The sequence below is a fragment of the Notolepis coatsorum genome (genome assembly GCF_963971535.1).
Source record: "Notolepis coatsorum genome assembly, chromosome: 10".
NCBI classification, from domain to species: Eukaryota; Metazoa; Chordata; class Actinopteri; order Aulopiformes; family Paralepididae; genus Notolepis; species Notolepis coatsorum.
In genome coordinates this window covers 94,701,108-94,727,259 of record NC_140174.1, presented here as the reverse complement: position 1 = coordinate 94,727,259, position 26,152 = coordinate 94,701,108, and the positions used below count along the sequence as shown (strand labels likewise).

At 42.0% G+C, this 26,152-nt stretch overlaps 1 protein-coding gene across 1 annotated transcript in view; it reads right to left on the bottom strand.

Annotated features, from left to right (window-relative positions):
• Positions 1–480: 480 nt before the first annotated feature.
• dock5 (dedicator of cytokinesis 5) overlaps positions 481–26,152 on the bottom strand; it is a 162,683-nt gene continuing 137,011 nt past the window's right edge. The window contains exons 37-51 of the mRNA XM_084323886.1: positions 25,734–25,853; positions 18,870–18,959; positions 14,646–14,750; positions 8,450–8,591; positions 8,229–8,310; positions 8,031–8,115; positions 7,772–7,858; positions 7,471–7,647; positions 6,039–6,122; positions 5,797–5,934; positions 5,369–5,541; positions 4,639–4,774; positions 3,768–3,918; positions 3,220–3,341; positions 481–3,068 (exon numbers count right to left, since the gene is read on the bottom strand). Coding sequence (XP_084180012.1) covers positions 2,967–3,068; positions 3,220–3,341; positions 3,768–3,918; positions 4,639–4,774; positions 5,369–5,541; positions 5,797–5,934; positions 6,039–6,122; positions 7,471–7,647; positions 7,772–7,858; positions 8,031–8,115; positions 8,229–8,310; positions 8,450–8,591; positions 14,646–14,750; positions 18,870–18,959; positions 25,734–25,853 — 1,794 coding nt within the window. The 3' untranslated portion in view covers positions 481–2,966. The remainder of the gene's footprint in view (positions 3,069–3,219; positions 3,342–3,767; positions 3,919–4,638; positions 4,775–5,368; positions 5,542–5,796; positions 5,935–6,038; positions 6,123–7,470; positions 7,648–7,771; positions 7,859–8,030; positions 8,116–8,228; positions 8,311–8,449; positions 8,592–14,645; positions 14,751–18,869; positions 18,960–25,733; positions 25,854–26,152) is intronic.

Below are 26,152 nucleotides of genomic sequence, written 5' to 3'. Positions count from 1 at the left end.
GCTGGTGTGTGTCCAACTGAGACATGAGAGCTCTAAGGCTGGTGTGTCCAGCTGGGACATGAGAGCTCTAAGGCTGGTGTGTCCAGCTGGGACATGAGCTCTAAGGCTGGTGTGTCCAGCTGGGACATGAGCTCTAAGGCTGGTGTGTCCAACTGAGACATGAGAGCTCTAAGGCTGGTGTGTCCAGCTGGGACATGAGCTCTAAGGCTGGTGTGTCCAGCTGGGACATGAGCTCTAAGGCTGGTGTGTCCAGCTGGGACATGAGCTCTAAGGCTGGTGTGTCCACTGTCCAGCTGACAGTGTGCAACTGATGTCACAATGTTGGTAAACATGAAATGACATCTCGTCATGCTAACATAGCAATGTATCAACGTAGAATCTCTCTCGTCCTTGTTAGGAAACGTACCATAGAAAGGGTCAAGTCCCTCTGTAAAATACCCTGACAAAATCTGGAGGCAAAAAAATGAAAATACTGACGTTTTTATCTTTCATTAAAGTGGATAATTTTCCAAACAGTTTGCATGCATAAATCTAGCACAACGAAGGCACAAAATAAATCATATTGCTTTTCTTTTAAAAGACTAGGCAAGCCTAGTTAAGCTCGACAACAAGGGGGACAACAGGGGAGTCAGTCAGTTAGCGACATTCAATATTGTAGGCCGGCTCTCCGGGTCCGGCAAAAAAAGAAAAAGGAAAAGGACTCTAAACACCAAAGAGCAAGACATTGTATTTTGAGATTAGAATCAAATCAATCTGTTAAAAAATAACTATCTCTGTACACCTGGAGTGTGCAAAACCATGAAAATCTCAAAAGGAATCAATACAAAAATAATTTTAAATATTCAATATTGAAATCAATGAGGGGAAAAAAATTTAAGAAAAGAAAACGAGAAATGTACCAAGACCTTAAAAGTAAAAAAGCATAAAGTGAACTCCAAAGGCACTTCTGCCTGTACCGTACAGTGTTAAAGGCTGCTTGAAGAGAACTTCATCCCACTGGGCACATCAACTTGATGCAGTTGGGAAGTTAAGCTCATTAGATATGATATAGTATTCATTCATGTAAAGAAGGGGTGTAATGATACACATTTTCAGATTCTATATGAATTTCAAATTTGAGGTCACGATTAGATTCTCAAAATGTATTCATACTACAGGGCTCTAATTATTTATATATATATATGAATATATACAGTATATATACTTGTTTGGTTTGTCTCAGAAAAATACACATTTTATTTCAAAGTCGTAAACAACCACAATGAGCCTTAAACATTATGCTAATAGATACCCAGACCATAGCATCATCAGTATGTGTAAACTACTTGACAATAAAGACGTTTCTGATTCTGACTCAAATGGGAGACCTAGGGAAGAGAATGAAAGGAGAATCGTCAAGATTTTAATTCCGATTTAGAATTTTCTATTTTGTATTGAGATCGTTACACCCCTAATATAAATCGTCAATAATAAAAGCATAACCAGCATCACATTCACATAATCCATCCAGTGTTTCATGATCATTGGGATTTGGGGGAACATGGGGGTTTTGATCGATCCAAATATTTCCAAAGGCCAGCATTGCTATATTTAAATTCATTCAGTCACTATTACAAACAGCTACACTATAACATAACCAATATATTCTATACAATTTATTCCCTGCGCTTGAAGAATGTAAATAAAAGTTTGATCATACTAAATGAACCCTTGAGATGAAAAGAAATACGTAGAAATCTGTTTTTGTTTTGACAGCCCATGTATTTGCAGTTGATCAGTCAACCCGAATCGCTTGGACTCCAAGGTGGAACAGGGTGGAAAGGAATCCCAACCTGAGCATGACATAAGAGCAAAATGGCAGCTGTGTGAATACGGTCAATGGTTCTTCGTCTCAAGGATTCAAATATCTAAATGCAGCTCTATCCTGTTCCAGTAGTTAAAGGGGCACTTGACCAAAAAAAACAATGCTGATTTATTTTGCACATAATCTCGCACACATCCAACATCTCTAAACCGTTTTGCACACATTAATTTAGTTTGACAGTTATTGAGAGTAAATTAGTTTGAATACGGCCACCAGTGATGTCATCGGGGTCATTGAATCATTGAGTTGTTAATTACAGCTCAATGAAATGATAATGTAGCAGCCCCTATCAGTCAAAGTATTGCTATTTTCTCACCTACTGTACATCATTTCATGGTGCTGTAATTAACACAAAACAAGGATTCAATGCCCCCGATAGCATCACTGGTGGCCATATTCAAACGAATTTACTCTCAATAACCGTGAAAATAAACTAAATGTGAGTAGAGGTTTTGGATGTGTGTGAGATTATCATGTGCAAAATAAATCAGCGTAGTTTCCTGGCGAAGTGCCCCTTTAACGGAATGAATGCCATTGAACAGGTATGTGGAACAAGGAGTCAATCCAGTGTGAATCCAACACATGATAACAAAATACAAAATTGCAACTTTTGGTCATTCCCTTTCCTATCGAGTGACGTAGAAAAATACACCGCTTCATTCTCATAATACTCAAAAAGAAAAAAAAGAAGAAAAAAAAAGTGGCAAGGAATTATTGTTCTTGTACCATTTCAAAGAAAAAAATATATGGAACATCTCATTACAAAAACCAGTGGCTCAATGCACCACAGACCCTAGGCAATAATCCCCCAAATGTACAGTATATGCCTCCGGGAGACTGGAAAGGTCACAGATGACAAGACGGCGTTCTTACTGTGGCTCACACACAGAAACATTACCCCTCAGTGAGTCTGACACGCATCACAGGTGAGTCGAGCCCCTTTTTGGACTCGGATGGTCTCAGTACGTCGTCACCGTGCGGCTCCACTCGAGGGGGGCCACGCGGATGCTCTCATCACAGCCGCGGGGGGCGGCCCCTGCCGAGAAGGCTCTTGACGAGGAGGCGAGCAGCGGAGGCGTCCGTCCGTCCGCGCGGTGCGTCCTCACTGAGGGCTGTGCTCGTAGGAGGGGAACATAGACTTCCGCGTTTTAGGCGGCGGCGGAGGAGGCTTGCTGTCGACCTTCATGGGAAGAGGAGGAATGAACTGCGAGGGAGGAGAGAGAGTTCACATGTTGAGACTGAAAATATTCATTTTTTTTTGTTTTGTTACACGTCTTTTTTCAGGTTTACATTCTATTAAATATGCATTTGTGTGAGGGTGGAGGCCAGGGGATCTATTTTGCTGGCAGATGTACCTCTGTGGAGTACTGCTGAAAGCTGTCGATCTCGTGTGGGTGTTTCTTAGGAGGCATGGGTGGGGGGGTCCCTGGGGTGTCGATGGTGCCTGCGTCACTGTCACCGAGAAGAGATGAATAACCTGCAAGGAGAGGAAATAAGTTATTTCTGTGTTTGTGTATGTATGTGTGTGTTTGTGTATGAATATGTCTGTGTACAGTATGTGTGTGTGTGTGTGTGTGTGTGTGTGTGTGTGTGTGTGTGTGTGTGTGTGTATATGTATATGTGTGTGTATGTATGTGTTTGTGTTATGTATATGTCTGTGTATGTGTGTGTGTATAAATGTGTGTATATGCATGTGTGTGTATGTATATGTGTGTGTATGTGCAGGTGTGTGTGTGTCTATGCGTGTCTGTGGGCGACCCGATTGTAAACAAAGATGTTCTTCATACTGGGTCTGTATGCAGCTTAGTGCGTTTCTCTGTGCGAGGCACATTTCTATAAAAAAAATAATAATGAAATGCTGGCATGCGGCAAGGTGGAGGATATATATCTGTCGTCTACATACTGGAGCTGCGTGGCGTGTGAGGAGACGTGAGCAGGGGGCTGAGAGGGTTGGACAGGCTGAGCTGAGAGGAGACACCCTGGTAGAGAGACAGCGTCAGCCGGCGGTCTCCTAATTGCAAACTCTTGGGTCTGGGCTGCTTCTCCGGTGGCGTCTGGGAAGGAGAGGAGGGGAGGGAGAGGAGGGGGAAACACGGGAGAGCCGGCGTCAGAGGAAAACCTTGCATGTCGCAAAGACCTTTTCAGGAATGATGGAAAAACAACCTTGCAATAATTTAATTGAGTTAATCAACGAGAGACGCAAACGATTTGGTTTCCCTGTGTCACTGTCCTCCTGCGGCTGAGCGCAATCACGCAAAAGGTCCCCTCTTTAAATCTCACGCTCGTTAAGAGACCGAAGCATATTTGTGAAAATGACTGATGCCAGCGAGAGATGTGATTATAATTGTAGAGGAGGGAACTCGGCATAAAAAAAAAGAGGAAATGACTAATGGAATAAAATGTATATATTAAAAAAAAAAAAAAAAAAAAAAAAAAAAAAAGCTTCTACAGTACGTTGTACAGTCCTTCTGTACCGTTACACCAACAAAACATTTATGCATATCCTGTACAGTCTTTGTATTTGGCCAATAAAGTGATATTGAACTACATAAAACACAGAAGGATCTCGTAAAACTACATAAAACGCAGAAGGATGTTGTAAAACGATATAAAATAAAACGCAGATGGATGCTATAAAACGCTCATTAGTAGGAATAACGTGCGTCTGAATCCATTGACCAGATGCACACGGTGGCCATCACTCACTTAGGTTGGGTGGAAAGGAACAAAGAGCAAAATGGTCGCCCTGTGAATATGGCCAACGTGTGCCTCACCTCGTCCTGCCGCTCCAGCAGCACCTGGGACTTGCTCATGCTCCACTCCTTCCTGTTCTTCTTGCTGATCCTGTTGTCATCCTCCAGGCGGGACAACGCAGAGGCTCTGCGGTCGGTAGAACGGGACAACAAGGAACTGCAGTGGAACGTGAGGATGGAGAAAGAGAGATGCAGAGAGAGACACGATGAGAACCACAACACGACAACCACCCGCTAACGTCTTACAAAGGATTAGGACAAAACTCATGCTAGTTAGCGCGCCAGACAGAGTCAAACAAACAAGCTAACGAGGACACGTGGGGATCATAGAGGTCAAGCGTGGGGGGAGAATTTCTTAACAGGGCTCAGGAGGTAGAGCGGTCGTCTGGTCGTCTGAAGGTTCCCGGTTCGGTTCCCGTTCCTTCCTGTCCTTGAGCAAGACACTTAACCCCTAATTGATTGTGCAGGTCGGCACCTTGCATGGTTGCCTCCGCCATCGGTGTGTGAATGTGTGCGTGAATGTGAGAAGAAAAAATTTGAAAGCACTTTGGATAAAAGCTGCTATATAAATGCACCATTTACCAGTCAAAGTGCCATGCACGTGAGAAGCCATTAGGGGCAGATTGGCTAACTGTGAGTGAGTCTATGGAGGAGGTGCTTCTGAAAAACTAAATAAAACCCACAAAGCGGCTAAGACAGTGAAGTGAAGAGTAAGAGTGAGAGTGAGAGAGAGGAGGAGGTGGAGACTGACTCTTGAGAGGAGGGGCGGGAGGGTCCATCTGAGGACGCGGAGCCGCTGGAGAGGCCCGAGGAGGCGCTGGACAGCGTGGAGATGGTGGACATGCGACGCAGCGTGGAGGACAGGATGTAGGGCATCACCACAGAGCCCACGCGGCTCTTCTTCCTCTCTGTGAGGGAACATGGCTGGGGACACACAAATGGGATTAAACCTCGTCAGGAAACTTGGCAGGAGAGGAGGGCCGCTCGACGGGCAAAAAAAAAGAAAAGAAAAAAACCTCCGGTCACAATGGACTGGACTAAAGGAAGATTTATGCCCCTGCGCCGGTATAATGCACACTCCGCTTTGAATGAGAGGAGTTTGATGGGGATGGCGAGGGAGCCAATAGCTAAACTTGGCACCCCAGTACATTAGATTGAGTTTGCGGGCTGGCGACTGACCAAGGTTATGACGCCGTAATGCTTCTCCACTTTCTCCCGCAGGTCGTGGAAGCAAGTGAGCAGGCGGTTGTGCAAAGGCTTCAGCTCCTCCGTCGACTTCTCGCCGTGGATGCGGATCCCATCTGCCAAGAGCGGGATCTGGGGCAGGAGGAGGAGGAGCACTTTCAATCTTAAAACAAAGTGTGTGCGTTCCCTCTTTGAGGTCAGTGTCAATGACAATGAGAGTCACAGGACTTTTTTACCTGCAGGGCGATGAGATGTTTGAGAACCTCGATGCGCTCGAATTCTTCCGGGTGCTCGTTCATGTAGGTGTCTGTGAAGAACGCCTGCGGGACAGGAAGGGCGGGGGGGGGGGGGGGGGAGACGTCTTAATGCAGTCATGAAAGTAAATATCGAGGTAGACCACTAAGAGATACCACCATCTGAATCCAAATAAAACATTGTTCTATAGCAAAAATGAATGGCGTTTGTCTCTCAAGGTTGCTAATGGTTGCATTCATTTAGCATTTGTTTGGTTAAGAAATACGTTTTTTTTATGTATATTTGGTGTCCTTTAGTTTTATAGTGAATTTGTGATACTTAAAAAGGGGCATTTCACAAAAAACAATACTGATTTATTTTGCTTACAATTACACACACCAAAAACATTCTCACACACATCCAAAAGGTTTGACAGTTATTGAGAGTAAATGAGTTTGAGAAGGCCACCGGTGATGTCATCGTGGACATTAAATCCGTGTGTTGTGTTGATTACAGCTCAATGAAATGATGAAGGTAGCAGTCTCTGTGAGACATGGTCTTGCTATTTTTTCATCTACATCATTTCATGGTCCCCAATGACATTGCCGTCGGCCATATTCAAACCCGATTACTCGCAATAACTGTCTAACTAAATTGCAAAAGCATTTTAGAGTTTCTTTATGAACTATCAAACTGCAATCCAATTAATTTTCCAGTACACTCCAAATACACTGATTCAAGTAATTTGTTATGTTCTTATTAACCCTTTCACTACCACACTACCAAATGGTTAACCCTTTCACAACCACACTACAGAAGGTTAACCCTTTCACTACCACACTACAGCCGGTAGTGAAAAGGTAAAAAAAATGTACTGCAATGTAAAAAGCTCACAAAGAAACATAAGAAGCTCCATGACACTCTTCAAGTACAAAGATTAGAAAATGATTTTACTGCAAGGCTAGTTGAAAAGAACATGTTAATAACTCAGTCACACGCTCTGGCCTTCATTAGAGAGTACAGTCACATCACACTGCTTGTAGTCACACCTCATGTATTACATTTACATTTAGTCATTTAGCTGACGCTTTTATCCAAAGCGACTTACAAGTTCTGTACGACAAGCCATCAGGAAGGGCACAACTCTATCAGCTGAGCAACAATGTTCATCAAAGTGTTGAGTGCTACAGTGTAGGTTAGTTTATTAGGACAAGTGCATGACAGTACGGTTAGTTAGGGTTTGATTTTTTTTTTTTTTGTGAATGTTTGAGTGACTGGGTCAAATGTGAGGAACAAATTGTAAAGCGCTTTGGATAAATGCACCATTTATAACTATAAACCATTTATAAAGGAATAAGTACACCAGGCTCAGAAATGACCACGCATTACTGATGTAAACACTTCTATATTAGGGGGAAGGGAGGCCCTACGAACCTTCTCGTAGTTGGAGAAGCCCCCCATGACGGCCGGGTCGACGATGCCGTTGAGCATCATGGACAGAGGGTGGACGGACAGCGAGCGGTCGCAGCCCTGCTGCTGCACCAGGTTGCTCAGCTTCTCGTTGGCCATCTCCATGGTTTCCACCGCGTTCTCCAGGGGACTGAGCTCCTCCTAATGAGAGAGAGAGGAGGAGGCATGCGAGAATCAGGTTATATAAGTTCAAGAGGGAGAATGAGAAAAACGGTAGACATTGGGCGTTCAATCGGAATATCCGAGGTTGTGGAAAAGCCCTTACCACAGAGATGGACTTCACCTCGAACCATTTGAGGATTCCCGGAAACCGATAGGCTGTGATGTAGGTTGTTCTCTCGATCCACATCGTCTGGAAGGCAGAGTAAATATTTTAGTAGCTTTACTATTTCATCTTCAGTGTTCAGTGTAAAGACAGGCCCGTTAACGCCGGTAGAAAACAACTCGTTCCTTGTAATTCAGATGAGGCGTTTTCTAAAAAGAAAAAAAATTATTAAAGAAAGAAGAAGTCGAAGAGCACTCACAGCAAATTCGTTGTCTGGGTCCTTTTTGCCTTTTCTGAAGGGTCTGGAATATTGGAACTTGTCCACCTCATTGGTTCTGTAATAGCTTGTGGGGGAGAGGGGGACATGGGGGAGTCAAAGACATAACCAGGCACAGTACAGTAAATCCAATGGTCTTTATGGGAAAATAAATCAGCCATCAAGTGTTCTGTCCCCTACTTTAATATCTGCTCGGGAACCCCTTTGTCTTTGAACTGCTGGGGCACCGTGAGAACCGGCTTGACGGTGAAGCACTGGATGTCTGTGGGCTTTAGCTAAGGATGCAAAGGCCTGTGTGGAACAACGACAAGGTTGCACTGAATCTATTCATGCACATACAGACATCGTTTCCTACTGGTACATATTTATTTGCTACGATTCGTGATAAAAAAAAAGGATACGCTGTCCTTCGGAGTTCTTGATGTCGTCTCCGGGGGGCGCTGTGCTGGTCATCCGGACGCCATTGGGGAACTGGGAGAGGAGCTTCAGGCTGAAGTCCTCCAGCCACTCGTACTCCTTCCCTCTGTAGATGAACACCTTGTTCTGCGGCGGGGCACACGTTCAGTCAAGTCAAGTTAGGTTAACCCTTTCACTGCCGCACTACCAAAATGGTTAACCCTTTCACTGCGACAATACAGCAGGTTAGCCCTTTCACTGCCACACAGAAAATGGTTAACCCTTTCACTGCCACACTACAGAAGGTTAACAGTGTGATAGTAAAGGGTTATCCTTCTGTAGTGTGTCAGTGAAAGGGTTAAGTTAACACAGTCTGTGCCAAAAACGTAAAAAGTTGTTATTGGGCGGGGCGGCTACGTGGCGTAGTGGGCAAGGCGCTCGCCACGAAATCTGGAGACGCTGGGCTTGCCTGTTCGAGCCCAGCGCTCCACATTTGCTTTCAGTTTAGCTGATCGTCCGTACTAATACACATTGGCCGTATTAGGGGGTGGGAAACTGATGGGTGGGGATCGGGCGTTGTGGACAGCGACTCCTACAGGTCGGTTGGTGCGCCTGCGCAGTAGAATCAGGAAGTGTCGGGGGCAGCGTGAGCCTCCCACGCGTTACTCCTCGCCACTGAGAGATCGAGCTGCGCAGGTGAAAAGATGCGACTGCTGTTACCTCAAGTACCAGAGGGGACTTGTGCTATGTATGACTTAGTCCACATTGCAGCCGGCTTGTGGGAGGCAAGAAACAGCGTTCGTGACAGGGGAGGGTTGAATTGGATGTTACGAAATTGGGATGGGAGGAAATAGAAAAATGGGAGAAAAAGTGGATACAAAAAAAAAAGTTGTTATTGGGCGCCGACGGTTGAGTGCCAAAAACGTAAAAAGTTGTTATTGGGCGCCGACGGTTGAGTGCCAAAAACGTAAAAAGTAGTTTTTGGATTGTTTGATCTTTTTACTTTGATCCCCGCTCTACAGACTTGCCCAGGGCGATCTGCATCATTTTCGACCATCCCCACTCATTAGAACTGCAATGCCGATCGACTATCACCAGGTGGCGGTATCGTCCGTGTCTGAACTGCGATGGCTTGGGTTGAATCACACTCTAAGTTTAATTTCTGCTTGGCCAGTGGCCACTCCTTCTCTTGGGACATAGATTCACATTGATCGCCTAGAAATTCCGTCGCCTAAGCGTATTTGACCATCGAAACGTGTATAGACATATATACTGGTAATCGCGATGGCGATGCGATCACTTGGAATTATCCTTCTTGGAATACTTTCTGGCTAAGGTAAGGTACATTCTATGTCTATTTTACCGAATCTGAAACGTGTTTTTCCAACGATCACAGTTCTGTGTTTCACCGGACGAAAAACATGCTCGGCAAACACGATCATAGTTTTGAGTAAAACATTTTGTGATGGTATATATCTACATGTCATATACCTTTGATTTGGGAGTATTCAGGGTTTCAGGGGATCAGCCAGAATGGTTTGGGCTTATTACACATAACACGCGATCTATGAAAAAATACTATTATCTTGGAAATGCGCAATGTTTAGCGTGTAATAAACTACAAACTACAGCATGTGGAAACAAACTATTATTCCCATGCTGGACTACAAGTATTGTTTGTCAAAATGAGCCACACCGTGTCTCTACAGCTATAATGCAGAATACAAACACAGCTTCGCAAACATAGTGCAACGACCACGGAAACAACTAGAAGGCTGGCATTCTAAGGGTAATGATAACCGAATAGCGTGGCAGCCAAAGTGTTAAGAAGTTGTGAAGTTACTTCTATTTTTCGTCACACTTTTATTTTTGTTCTCTCTTTCCGTGTTTTGTTTTGTGTACATGCTATTTCATCCCCTTGTTGTGGAAAATAGAATATAACATCACAGGGAAACAAACAATGTGAGAGAAATGCAGGTCTCCGCTGTCTGCTCGTCTCATCCCTCATGGATATAGAATGCTGTTTGCTGTGATTTCACTACATTTGTTATGTTCTTGTTAAAAGGGGGAAAAAAGAGCGGAAATGTAAAAAGCTCACAAGGAAAACAAAAGAGGCTCCATGACACTCTTCAAGTACAAAGATTAAAAAAAAATTTTTACTGCAAGGCTAGTTGAAAAGAACATGTTAACAACTCAGTCACACACTCTGGCCTTCATTAGAAAGTACAGTCACATCATACTTCATGTAGTCACACCTCATGTAGTCATGCAGTATGACATGGTCAGAGTGTGACGTAGTCATGCAGTGTGATGTAGTCATGCAGTGTGATGTAGTCATGCAGTGTGATGTAGTCATGCAGTGTGACGTAGTGATGCAGTGTGACATAGTCATGCAGTGTGATGTAGTCATGCAGTGACGTAGTGATGCAGTGTGACGTAGTGATGCAGTGTGACGTAGTGATGCAGTGTGACATAGTCATGCAGTGTTTAAGTTTATACGTTTATTTGGATCCCCATTAGCCACAGCAGTGCTGGGGCTATTCTTCCTGGGGTCCATAACACATAAAAATACAGTTACAGACTTATACACTCACAACATTTACATGTCATACAGACAATTAAAACAACAATAAAAACCCTTATACACTCATAACATTTACATGTCATACAGACAATTAAAACAACAATAAAAACCCTTATACACTCACAACATTTACATGTCATACAGACAATTAAAACAACAATAAAAACCCTAATCAAATGCATAATACAATATAAAAATATATACTCCTTATGAATGAATTCATAATACAACACAATAATACCTACTCATAATTAATTCATAATACAATACAGCATAATATACTATTTAGCTTTTACATACATTATCTATGTTCATATCAGCCAATTATACAATATTTTAATAATATATCCCTATCAGACACATGCCTTTTCATCCATATATACCTATCTCTTTATCAGACACATACATTTTCATTTACGTACACACTATCTATTAGGGAATGTCAATTTCTTTGGTTGAAAATGTTGTTTTACCACGATTTTGAAACGACATTTACTATTCTCCTGCTTAACATGTCTGGGAAGAGAGTTCCATTCCTGCATACCACGGAACATGACAGTTCGCTTCATTGCATTCGACCTTACTTTTGGAAGTGTAAAACCTCGTGCAGAAGCATGTCTGATGGAATGGTTGTGTCTGTCAAGACTTATTGATAAATTGTTATATAAAATTGAGGGGATCTTTGTAACAAGAATATTCCTAGTGAATACAAGGAGTGAGCAGAGTAATTTATGTTTGACAAGTAACCAAGTTAAACAACTGTGCATCGCTGCAACATTAGTTCTGTACTCACAGCGAAGCGCTATACGTGCTGCTTTGTTTTGTACCATTTGTAATTTTTTCAGTTTATTCGTCGTTACATTCGACCATACTGCAGGACAATAGTCAATGTAGTCATGCAGTGTGATGTAGTCATGCAGTGTGATGTAGTGATGCAGTGTGACGTAGTGATGTAGTCATGCAGTGTGATGTAGTCATGCAGTGTGACATAGTGATGCAGTGTGACGTAGTGATGTAGTCATGCAGTGTGATGTAGTGATGCAGTGTGACGTAGTGATGTAGTCATGCAGTGTGATGTAGTCATGCAGTGTGATGTAGTCATGCAGTGTGACGTAGTGATGTAGTCATGCAGTGTGATGTAGTCATGCAGTGTGATGTAGTCATGCAGTGTGACGTAGTGATGTAGTCATGCAGTGTGATGTAGTGATGCAGTGTGACGTAGTCATGCAGTGTGATGTAGTCATGCAGTGTGATGTAGTCATGCAGTGTGATGTATGTGATGCGAGTGTAACACCCCTGCACAAAAAGGGCAGCAAATTAGACCCGGGCAACTACCGCCCTGTTTCTATCCTTACATCCATCTCGAAAGTCATGGAAAAAATAGTATACGAACAGATCGAAAAGTACCTTGCGGAAAAAAATCTAATCTACGAATTCCAATCTGGCTTCAGAACATCCCACTCCACTGACACATGCCTTCTCTACTTGAACGACCACATCAAACAAGAGGTGGACGCGGGCAAATACTGCGGCATGGTCATGCTGGACCTACAAAAGGCCTTCGACACTGTCAATCACACCATTCTGATTGACAAGCTAAAAGCAATTGGTTTTGATAGTTTATCAGTGAGCTGGATACAATCCTACCTGGAGGGGAGGGAACAGATGGTGGAGGTAAACGGTACCCTATCCCCCCCCCTCACAGTGAGCTGTGGTGTTCCACAAGGAAGCATACTAGGACCGCTACTATTCCTAATTTATGCAAATGACATGTCGTCAGCTTGTGACTGCAACTTGTTCCTGTTTGCGGACGACTCAGCCCTGCTGGTCTCTGACAAGAACAAGTTACAGGTTGAAAAAGCCCTCAGCTCGGAACTAGGCAAAATCTGCATATGGGTCGCCGACAACAAACTATCATTACACATGGGCAAAACAGAGTCCATTCTCTTCGGTTCAAATAACAAACTCAGCAAGACCGACGGCTTCTCGGTTACAGTGGGTGACAATATTATCACAAGGAAAGATGAAATTACCTACCTGGGTTCCATCCTAGAGGCTAATCTTTCCTGTGACAAAATGGCATCCAATGTAATAAAAAAAGTCAACCAACGAACGCGATTCTTGTACCGGATCTCCTCTCTGGTAAACAAGAATACCCTGAAGACTCTAGCAGGAGCACTCATTCAAGGGTACTACGACTATGCTTGCACCTCATGGTACCAAAGCACCTCAAAGGCACTAAAAAACAAATTACAAACATCTCAAAACAAGCTAGTCAGACTACTGCTTGACCTGACTCCTAGAACCTACCTCACCCCTGCCCACTTTGACAACCTAGGATGGCTTAGAGTAGACGACAGAGTACAGCAACTTGCAATGGGCCTGGTCTACAAGATACACTACGCGACCAAGGTACCCATGTACATGTCAAAATACTTCCCAAAGATCAGTGAATACCACGATCACAACACCAGAGGGAGCTCCACAAATCATGTAAAACCCAGATTCGGCTCAAACAAGGGACTAAACACGTTTCGCAATTATGCCACATCAATGTGGAACGCCCTACCTAAAGCTGTAAAGGAATGTGAATCACTACCCACTTTCAAAAACACTCTCAAAAAACACCTACGTGAGACTGCAATTCGAAACTGGCCCCTACAAATGTCCTAACCTAGTTGTACAGTAAATGACCAAGTAAGGCTTTGTCAGTATTCCAATGTACAGTGTAATAATGTGTGTGTGTCCCCTACCCCCCCACCTCCAATGTACAGCCCTCACCCACCCACCCAACCCCACCCACCCAACCTCCTCCAATGTACAGTTTCTACGCCAAATGTATATACACTCTTTTTCTGGACACTTTTGTATCACAAACAGTACTGTATTTGCAAATCTGATATGTCATAAACGTATAGATGTAGCAGTACTGTCTATCTGTATGTCATGTATGTCATATATGTTATGATGAATTGAAAATGGGGGACCCTGATGTAAACAAGACGAAAGTCTTTCTCTGGTCTGCATCCCCTTAACAATTGTATGTATTGAGCTGTACTGTACTGTACCCATCTGTTAATAAACTTTTCAATCAATCAATCAATGTAGTCATGCAGTGTGACGTAGTGATGTAGTCATGCAGTGTGATGTAGTCATGCAGTGTGACGTAGTCATGCAGTGTGACGTAGTGATGCAGTGCCAGAGCTCATGGTGGAAACATGGTGGAGTAGTTCCTTCATGCATTCTTTTGACCCATGCAATAAAGTTGTTTTTGTTTTGTACATAAAGAGTGCCTCAGAACATCTGCCTTTGTGAATAATCACCCCAAACCAAAATACAACAAATCGCCTCTGTAGAACAAATGTATTTGTTATTCCACAACATCTACTGTAAGAGGGAGGTAGGCAGGCTTCTGCAATGGACTGAGTAACAGAAGTGTGTTTATTCTGACATTCTCTTCAACCGGCTTCAATCACTAGTTCTATGAGACCAATAACCTTTATAGCCATAGCACCTGGCCTCGAGGAACATTTGAAAAAGCCACCTCAACGCATGAGGGTTATACATATATATTATATATAAGTCTGGATTTATTGAAACAGCGATGATGGCCTCACCCTGAGGAAGGAAGGGAAGCCGAGGCCGTAATATCCAACAGCAAAGTATTCCGGCTGAGGCCGCATCGCATGCATGATGTTCTCATAGAACTGGGCTTGCTGTTTCTGTGGAGAGTGGAGAGAGAGAGGGAGCCGTGAGCACGACGAAGCCAAGATAACAAAGATATATGTTCCAAGCTGATACACCAGGCAGTATTAGTAACACGTTGATAATTATTGCAACTGATTAAAGTAACACCAGTATCACACAGGAGCACGGATCACCCACTTTGTTGTCTAATGAGTGTGTGTGTGTGTGTGTGTGTGTGTGTGTATATATGTGTGTGTGTGTGCGCGCAGAACACTGAAGATGAACTATTTACATAAACAGTTTTATAAATTGAGCCTTCATAATACATTCAGTGTGTGAGAAAACGGCAATCACCAGTGTGCCGGCGGCAACGTCTGGGAGGAACACCGTTTGGATAAAAGAGCTGTGAGGAAAAAAATACTCTTATCTCTTTTCCACTTCCTCAAGTTGCTGTTCTCTTCTCTTCTTTCCCAGCCAACTGTACACTGGCTTAAAATACACTGAAAGGACATGCAGAGCCACATACATACATACCGTGTGTGTATGTAAGTATATATATATATATATATATATATATATATATATATATATATATATATATATATATATATATATATTAGTGCTGTCAATCGATTAAAATATTTGTCCATAGTTAACTCGCGATTAATCGCAATTTAATCGCATTTTCTTTTTTTTACCATAAACTGATATTTTTCAAGTTGTCAACATGAGAGTCAACAAATGCTTGCTTTAAGGCTGCCATTTAACACAAAAGGATGACCCATTGCAAATTTGCATCAAATTCAAAACAGAGTGATGCACAAAATAACTTAAAAGAAAATAATAATTTAAAACAATGAATAAAGTGCATGAAATAATAGGGGAAAGAAAACGTTAGGAACTATTAACCCACACAAGGGCTGAGAACTCACCCCCCCCTCTCTCTCTCTCTCACACCACACACACTCTCCCGGCTCTCTTTCTCTCTTGCCCCTTCCTCATCTCTCTCACCCCCCCTCTCTATCTATCTCACACACACACTTTGAGTCAGAAACAAACATAGTATCAATGTGAGTATCAATAATACACTTGAGTGAAGTCCAAAAAAAAAAAAAAAAAAAATAGTGCCGTTAATAGAATCGGGCGATAACACGTTAATACCGCGTTAACTTTGACAGCCTTAATATATATATATATATTAGGGATGTCAAAGTTAATGCTTTAACTTGGAGATTAATTTAAATTATTTAAAGCATTAAAATAAATGTATCTAGATTAATCTATGGAGTGAAAAATCTTCAATCTTAGCGCCGTGGATATAAGAAAGAGGTCTAGCTGAGTCAATGTTGATGGTTTTGTTGAACATTTGTATTTCATAGGAGAGAAACTGTATTCAAATAAAGCTATTAAAATAGTCTTTGAATCTAAATATACTTTCTTTGTGTTGATTTTACATTAATTCCATGATTTTACTCAAGTAAATATCTGTTACAAGCTTCGGTCTTAAGTAGAAAAATGCTATTTTTAATCTAGATTAATTACAGAAAATTGTGAGATTAATTAGTTAATTTTTTTTAATCTATTGACAGCACTATATATATATATATATATATATATATATATATATATATATATATATATATATATATATACCTAGCCTAGTAATGCATATTATCTGATATGAGCAAGACCTCAACACCATTACAACATAATAAGTTAAACACCTGGTATAATGCAGCTTTCTATATGTATGTGTGTATGTGTGTGTCTTATAAATACATACATACATACATAATACATACAGAAAGCTGCATTATCACCGTGTTTAACATACCATGTCGTAATCAGGGTTTGTGTTATTCGGTAAGTAACGCTTTGTTTTGTTTTTTTTACCAGGAAAATGTGTTGAGGTTCGACATATTATTTTAATCACCCCGGTCATAATGTCCTGTGAAAATAACTCCTGAGTGGGTCCGAGTGGCCTGCTTGATCCCCATCTCCAGTATGACGCTTTCTCTGTAGCCGAGCATCTGTGTGTGTGTGTGTGTGTGTGTGTGTGTGTGTGTGTGTGTGTGTGTGTGTGTGTGTGTGTGTGTGTGTGTGTGTGTGTGTGTGTGTGTGTGTGTGTGTGTGTGTGTGTGTGTGTGTGTGTGTGTGGGCGAACAGGCGCTGTGGAGCTCGGGCTTTAATTCTCCATTTATTTATCTCCACTCCCATAAATAGACTCCTGTGCATAACTCGTCCCAGACGTCAGAGTTTCAGACTGGCTCAGCCATAATGTTGTTGACGGAAGACTCAGGACTGTTGCCTGTGTTTTTGAGTCGAGTTAGATAAATGGAGAGACCCATTGGCTCCACAACACGGGCAACAAACATCACGGCAGAGCCGGGCTGACACAGACTTCGGGGATGAGTCATCATATTTGGAATATAATGTACGAGCAAAGGTAGCCTACTTTTCAATAAAAAAGATATTATATTTGATGATGTCATTCTTTATATAGTCTATCAATTGTTAGACTCAATAAACACAGTTTGACGAACAATCTTACTTACCCTTAGCTGCCAGAATTGTACCCTTCCTGCTGACTTGTAAAAAGCGTTCATCTAAATGATTAACTGCAAATGTAGATAATATTTGACTGGTAATATCATTTGTCTGGGACTAGTGTTGTCACAATACCAAAATGTTGACCTTGATACCGATAACGCCTAAGTATCACGATACCGGTTCTAACGCGATGCCACAGCAAAATCATTAGCAGCTAACGTTATTTAGGTCATCGAACAGTCAACTTGTAGGATATAATCTTTACTCGCATGTGCTCCTAAATAATTTTTATGCACACATCTATTTTTGTCGCAAAAATGGAGTGAAGCGCTTGAGTCCTGGCTCTAGGCAGAATCACAAACAGACTATGTGGAAAATACCTTGGTGTGTGTTCAGCCGACACTGTTTCCACGCCCACTACGCAAAGTGTACACTCTCTCACACACACTGCTCCGGTCATGCATCCACTCAACGGCATCAGGCTATTATTCTAAAAGTATCGATACTAATTAAGGCTGTCAAAGTTAACGCACAATTCTTTTAACGCCACTCAGGTGTATTATTGATACACCTGATGTTTGTTTCTGACTCAAATTGTGTGTGTGTGAGAGAGAGAGAGCGAGAGAGAGAGAGGGGGGGGGGGGGGGTGAGAGAGATGAGGAAGGGGCAAGAGAGAAAGAGAGCTGGGAGAGTGTGTGTGTGTGTGTGTGTGTGAAAGAGAGGGGGGGGGGGGCAGGGGGTGTGAGTCCTCAGCCCTTGTGTCGGTGAAAATAACAAGTTCCTAGCGTTTTCTTTCCCCTATTATTTCATGCACACTTTATTCATTGTTTTAAATTATTATTTTCTTTTATTAAGTTATTTTGTGCATCACTCTGTTTTGAATTTGATGCAAATTTGCAATGCATGAGGGTCATCCTTTTGTGTTAAATGGCTGCATAAAGCATTTGTTGACTCATGTTGATAAAAGTATTAAAACTTGAAAAAGATCTGTTTAAGGTAGATTTAGAACAGATAAAAAATATGCGATTCATTTGCGATTAATCACGATTAACTATGGACAATCATGCGATTAATCAGATTAAATATTTTAATAGATGCCTGACAGCCTTATTACTAATACAATTTTATTTTACCTCCATTAGGCTCGCCCCCTCGATAGATGCCTTCAAATCGAGGCTCAAAACCCACTTCTACCTACTAGCCTTTCCCGTTCACTGACTCATGCCCTGTTTTTCTATGTGTTTGCCTGTGTGCCCTCCCATAAAACGGAGTGTGATTGTTGTCTATATGTATCTTGTGTATTTACCCTCTGTACAGCACTTTGGTTGACACGCGTCATGTGAAATGTGCTTTATAAATAAATTTGATTGATTGATTGATTGATTGATTGATTGGACTGAGTATTGGACCGTTTTTAATGGCTGGGTATCACGATACTTTTCTGGTATCGGTGTATCATGCGACCCTATCCAGGGACGTTGGAACATTCCAGGACATGTGGACTGGTAACCAAGGGAAACCCTGGGTGCGACAGCGACGATTTGTCGCTCCTATCACAGATGACATGCGTGACGGGGCTAATCATCACGGACGACCTCTCTTACCAGCAGCGCGCTGAGTTCCATGAAGTCAAACATGTGGCTCTCGTGCATCTTAGCCAGCTGCTTGCCCATCTCAATGGCCTTCTCCCACATCTGAAAAGACAACATGCCGCTCTCAACTTAAAAACAGACACAGGACCTCAGCGTGCAAAAGGAGAGCAGCGTGGTCTAGACAGCACCATCTGTCTGTCTCTGAGGCTCGCCTGCGGGCAAAACCCTCATCGCACAGGATTCATGGAAGAACAGTCTCTCTACCTTCACAGCAGATAATGAGGGGTTTTGAATGGGGGGAAAAAAACTCGCCAGATATGTTCCTTAGTTATTCTGTGGTGGAAGTGGTGCTTTAACATGCAGCCGAGGACCACAGTGCTGCCAACACTGAGGGGTGATTTCAGTTGAATACGATAGGATAAGATAAGATAAGATATTCCTTTATTGATACCCTTGGGGAAGATTTGTGAGTCATAGCACCATGGGGGAGGGGGTGGCAATATAATTAACTCTGAATATAAAAATATGAGGAAAGATAAACAGTGTAAACAATATAATTGACTCTGAATATAGAAATATGAAAGAAATTAAAAACAAAGGTCTGTAGGCTCTCATCGGTTATAATATACGTTACAATATCAGAATGAATACTATGAGTAAGAGTAAAAGTAGACAGTATACACAAGGTGCAGTATACACAAGGTACCCTAACTGGGATGATACACGTCATACTTTGTAGTCCGTGCAAGTTTGGGCGGTGAAGAGTCAGACACATGAGCATTCCTTTTCTGACAGCAGGGCTGAAGGACATAATATCGTATTTCTATTATTTGAGTGATTCCAACATAGTGTTGTTACTTGCGGCTACCATTTCCCTAGGTCTAGCCTCAAGTCTAGTGTCACGGCACTCCCCCCATGCCCTGTAGTCAGACCCACTCACCTGCAGTAACACTCAATCCATAATAATGTATAATACATCGTGCCGGCATATAGAATTGTTGATTGTTGATACATTGGACTTGCTTGAGGCAGCAGGAGCTAGGGGCCCAATATCCAAGGGCATAGTTTCTAGTTAGATATTTTCTTGGAAGTTTCCTAAGAAGTTTCCCTATGATGTTTTGAGGAGTCTCGTCATTTTAGTTTTTTTTCCACCTGTGGAAACACATGTTTGTTTGTATGTTGTATGTTTGCTGCACATTGGTGAATGGAGAGAAATAAAAACACTATAACAACACATGCTTCCATGCATCCTAAATCCACCACATGGCCACTCCTTACATCTAGAATTAGACAAGATATTCCTTTAGTGATCCCCTTGGGGAAATTCCAGAATCTATGTTCCTTTAAAACCCTTCAAGCAATAATGGGAATACAATGTGCACTGCAAAATGCTGCCTCCTATTGCATCTTCCTGTGGTGACTGATCACATTATATTAAATGGAATTTCATGGTGAGTGAAGCAAGTCTGTCAGTCTCTTTTCAATCTCGTTTTCTCTACCGCATTGTGTGTATTTTGACAATTACTTAAAGGCCCCATGAAATCAAAATAGATGTTTATGTTCTTCAATCACATATGCCTTGCACTGATTGTCACTTATACACCAGTATCTGTCCCAACAATGACAAAAATATGTTGTTTTGTTTTTTGAGTTTTTAGAGTAAATGTTGAGTCACATGAGGACGCATACTAATTTAGAGTCCAATGAAATGCTTTCTAGAATGACATTTACAGCACATTGTAACTAAGCTAGCACCTGCCCCATTGAACAAATGCTCAATGGTAGCTTGCTAGCTAACATTACTAATGTTGCGTAACGTTGATAATGTACCAATGTAACGCAACATTAGTAACGCAACATTAGTAACGCAACATTAGTAACGTTAGCTAGCAAGCTACCATTAACATTAGCTTGCTAGCTAATGGGTCAACCGTAATGCACATTCAGCACTATTGGCTACTGTGAATGCCAATCAATATCCACAAAAAGTCCCTCCCTAGCTTCCTGTTTCTACAGGAAACACATAAATATGTGGAATTACATAGCATTCTGCTAGCCGTTTCGTGGGGCCTTTAAAGATTCAGTACAATGTTTTAATTCAGTCATTGCTTATTGTGGACTGTTAATGTGATGAGTATCAGTTTCTCCGTCTTCACTAGGGCTGTCAACGAATATTCTATATTCGAATTAATAATAGAATTTTTTTATAATTTTTTTTAAACAGCCCCAGCGGTCTCCCTCTCGACTTCCCGCGTGTGTCTGAACGTGCTGCATGACGGACAGGAGAGACGTGACAGCTATATATTCATGGAATATCACAGCCTTTACGTGCACCTTACAAAAGCACTGGATAAAAGTATACGTTCACACTAATAAAACAAATTGTCTATTGGCTGAGCAGCCTGTGACATCATATCCGGAATCAACCAGGAAATAACTAATAGCTAGTTGTCGTCGTCGAAAATGTACAATAATCACAAGATACATTTAGTGCTGGATCTAACTAAATGGATTTATGGAGACACATTTATGGAAAGTTCAAGACTGGACCACAAAGCTTCTGGAAGGGTTAGATGGACACACGACGGCACTTCCAATTCGTAATGAGTTCAGATCCCAACTCGGCTCCGGAGAGAGTGATTTGCACTCAGAGCAATCTGAAAAGCCCTGTTTGGAAATACTTCGGATTTATGCTGAACCAGTTAGCGTTAAGTCAGCTAAGTTACATGTATATTTTTGTGTGCTAAGTGCTAACGCTAGCGTTTTGAGAGTTATAGCGTCAAGAATTTAAGCACCCTAACTTTTGCGTTTTTTTTATAGCACTTTATTGTAAATCATCCAAGAGGGCAAAACTACTTTTACATAACATTTCTAGGAATTGTGTGCCTTAATTTTATTTAAACAAAACATGAAACAAGTATATAGGCCAGGGGTGGCCAACCAGTCAGAGACTATTGTAAGAGCCACAAAAATTACTGTGGTACCACAAAGAGCCACACCATATATACCAGCGTTTCTCAACCTTTTTTTCAGTCACGGCACCCTTCACGTGTTTATAGGTCCCACCCTCTGGCCTCTGAAGTTGCTAATGTATTTTTTATTTGGGCCTCACAGGGTTAAAAGTACCCTGTGAGACCCACGGTTGCAAAATTACAAAATCTCCTTTAACCATTCAAAAAAGAAAGTCTGTAAATGTTTATTTTAAATTTGTACATAGTCAATGGGTCCTGTTGTTCAGCCTCACAATGCTATTGGATAGTACCGTACTTTTCGCAGTATAAGCCGCACCTGACTATAAGCCGCAGCAGCTAAATTGAATGATGTGTACATATATAAGCCGCACTGGACTATAAGCCGCAGGTGTTTTAATGTTTAATTACCATATGTAAGGGTTCGTGCACAGAGGGGATTGTCACAATACTGTCGGACAAATAACAAGAATTAACTCATTTACAAGTTGTATTAAGTTTAGCAAATAAGGGAACAGATAAATAACATTTCAATGCAGTAAAAAAATCGATATTTTCGGGTTTGGTCCACATATAAGCCGCACCGTTATATAAGCCGCAGGGTAGAAAAATGGGGGGAAAAGCCGCGGCTTATAGTCCGAAAAGTACGGTAAATGTGTTTATAGGTCCCACCCTCTGGCCTCTGAAGTTGCTAATGTCTTTTTTATTTGGGCCTCACATTTTTAAGCCCAAGCGGTCCGGTACTGGACCGCAAATGACACCATGCCATAAATCCATCTCTACAGTGTACAATGTATGAATTAATGTTGCGTTTTCAAATGTAGCCAAGAGTAGGGCGGCTACGTGGTGCAGTGGGCAAGGCGCTCACAACGAATACTGGAGATGCTGGGTTCGCCTGTTCGAGCCCAGCGCTCCACATTGCTTTCAGTTTAGCTGGTCGTCCGTACTAATACACATTGGCAGTATTAGGGGGTGGGAAACTGATGGGTGGGGATCGGGCGTTGTGGACAGCGACTCCTACAGGTCGGTTGGTGCGCCTGCGCAGTAGAATCAGGAAGCGATGGGGGCGGCGCCCCTCCAAAGCGCAGACCCCTGACGCTGAAAGATCGCAACGCGCAGGTGAAAAGATGCGACTGCTGTTACCTCGAGTATCGGAGGGGACTCGTGCTATGTATGACTTAGTCCACATTGCAGCCGGCTTGTGGGAGGCAAGAAACAGCGTTCGAGACAGGGGAGGGTTGAATTGGATGATACGAAATTGGGATGGGAGAAAAAATAGAAAATGGGAGAAAAAAGTGGATACATTTTTTTTTAGCCAAGAGTAAAGACCCTAACCCTGTCAAAACAGCAGTCACAGTGTATATTTTCAGCATTACGTTTGTTTACCAATGATTTTAACTGTTATAGATTATAGAAATCTCAGGGCATTGAGTTGGAAACCGGCGCATATTGACAGGAGGAAGTGGCACAACCAAAAGTGAGTGTTGTCTTTTGAAGGAAGAGACCCAGGGCTTTCGATGGGGTTTCGAATTTCGGAAAACTACACTACCCAGCTCACGCCAGCCCCTGTCAATCATCTGACTTCTGGATTTACTTTTATTATTTTTAGGGATTATCTCCCAAAACCTGAACGTTATTGCCATAAAACAGAACGCAGTTAGTTTCTCTACCTTTCTGTGAATGTCTAGCAAAACACGGCATTGCAATCTGATGAAAAATGGCGTAGAGATTTACATTATAAAAAAGTAACTGTATTTACAGTAGATTTCATTCACGATTTGTGAATCACGCCTGGTGATACTAAATCCAGATTGAACTCTGCCATTTGAAAGGGGAGATTTGGCCCAATCCATAGATGTGCGACTTGGCCATAATAAGATGATTTATATTCTATAATCATATTTCAAATTGCATGTGTCCAGATGGCAGAATTCAGTACTGTATGTACAACACCTTCTGTTTAATCATCTTCCCTTTATTCATTTGCTTAGATTTTTCAGGTCTGGTCAATCTTAGCATGGTGTTATTCACAGTCCAAAAAAATATATAATAGAATTGATATTCTCCTTTGGTTCATTACAATATACTCAAGCCTAGTAACAGACACAATATTTCTGACACTGGGAATACATTCCCTGAGATCCATAGCTGTCCCTAGAATCAGATACCAAGAACATGCAAATGGACAATTAAAAAAATATATATCTGTAATGTTTATTCTACATTCTTATGGAATGAATGACATAAAGAAATAAATATATATATATTATATATTATATATATTCTTCCCTTTTTTTTTATCAATGGATGGAGCATGCGAGCCGCGGGTTGGCCACCCCTGATATAGGCTTACTGAACAGATATTGAATAATTTATTGACAGAAGCATCATACGGATCCCCAATGGTTTGATTAATATTTCACGTTTCATGTTGAGGAAAATATATTGTTTGATGTTTATCACACCTTTTATCGAGGCACCCTGCTGTGTATAAATGTCTGGTCTATTTACTGTGAACGTTCATTAATTTGATCTTGCTCCGAGAGACAGACCCTTCTGAGAGATCGAAATAATACATTATTCTATTTGTATGCTGGTGTAGGTATGTTGATATTTGTTTTGTTTAAATAAATTACCTATAGCCTACTAGTTATGTCTCCCGTTGTATTAGTTTGCCCTCTTGTGGACATAATAGATATTCGAATGGTTCGAACCTATGAGTTTTTTTAGAAGGAATATTCAAATGAAATTTTTGGCCTATTTTGACAGCCCTAGTCTCCACTGTCCGCTCAGTCCTCTCACTCAGCTAGATGTGACTGATGGGCCAATCAGAGCAGCTAAATGTGACTGATGGGCCAATCAGAGGAGCTAGATGTGACTGATGGGCCAATCAGAGGAGCTAGATGTGATTGATGGGCCAATCAGAGCAGCTAGATGCGACTGATGGGCCAATCAGAGCAGCTAGATGTGACTGATGGGCCAATCAGAGCAGCTAGATGTGACTGATGGGCCAATCAGAGCAGCTAGATGTGACTGATGGGCCAATCAGAGGAGCTAGATGTGATTGATGGGCCAATCAGAGCAGCTAGATGTGACTGATGGGCCAATCAGAGCAGCTAGATGTGACTGATGGGCCAATCAGAGGAGCTAGATGTGACTGATGGGCCAATCAGAGGAGCTAGATGTGACTGATGGGCCAATCAGAGCAGCTAGATGTGACTGATGGGCCAATCAGAGCAGCTAGATGTGACTGATGGGCCAATCAGTGTAACCTGTGTACATTATGTAAAAATATCGAAGGAAGTAGATTGGATATCTGAAATGTTGTTGATATCCAGGAGAATAGATATGAAAGGGCAGTTCTAACATTTTGGGTAATTTTATGTATAACAAAATTGTGGTTGTGTGGTAATCATAAGGTTCCCAGTTTGATTCTGGCTCCTCTCGGCAACGATGATTGATTGATTGATTGATTGAAAACTTTATTAACAGATTGCAGAATGGGTACAAACTACAGCTCAATATCGAAAAAAGCGCTTTTTATATAAATGCAGTCCATTTACCATTCATGTCAACATACCTTGACATATGTAAACAAACAAGATTGAAATACAGCTTTCCGTTGTACTGAATCTTTAGGAATGCACATATTGCAGTCTCTGCAATACGGATAGTGCACTACTCTCGTGTTTTGCGATATCCATACGAATGGCATCTTATTCAGCCCTATCCGACAGTGACTCATGCACACACTATTACACGATAAACTAGAGGCAAAAACAACGATTGTCCGTGGGAAGCAACGGTTGTGATTGGAGGATCAAGAAAAGAGGGCGGGGCTCGAGATAGGTCAACCGCTCAGTGAGCTCGGAAAGGTCAGTCTGTGAACTGAAGCGCTAATCCTCACCTTGCCCTTGTCCAGGTAGCACATGATCTCCTGAAACAGCCTCTCCTTCAGCTCCTGCTGGGTCCACACATGTTTCCCATCGCGAGGTATCAGGTGGGCTGCGCAAGTTTTTTCTGACCACTAGAGGGCGGGAGGGGACACATTGCTATACAGTTAAGAACGGCAACGGCATTCGGTGCTATGATAACATCAAATCAAATTAAATTTATTTGTAAGGCCCGACAACACACGTTAATGTCCCCATGGGCCAGACAAGTCTTCTTTAACACTTTAAGGACCAGCCACGAGTTTATACGTTTTACGGTGCCATGCGTTGTGGACCAGAGCCACGAGTTAACTCGTGGCGAGTTGTTATTGTTTTATTCCATATTAATAATGCTATTAACGTCCCCGATCGACTTGCAGGACCTACCCGCATA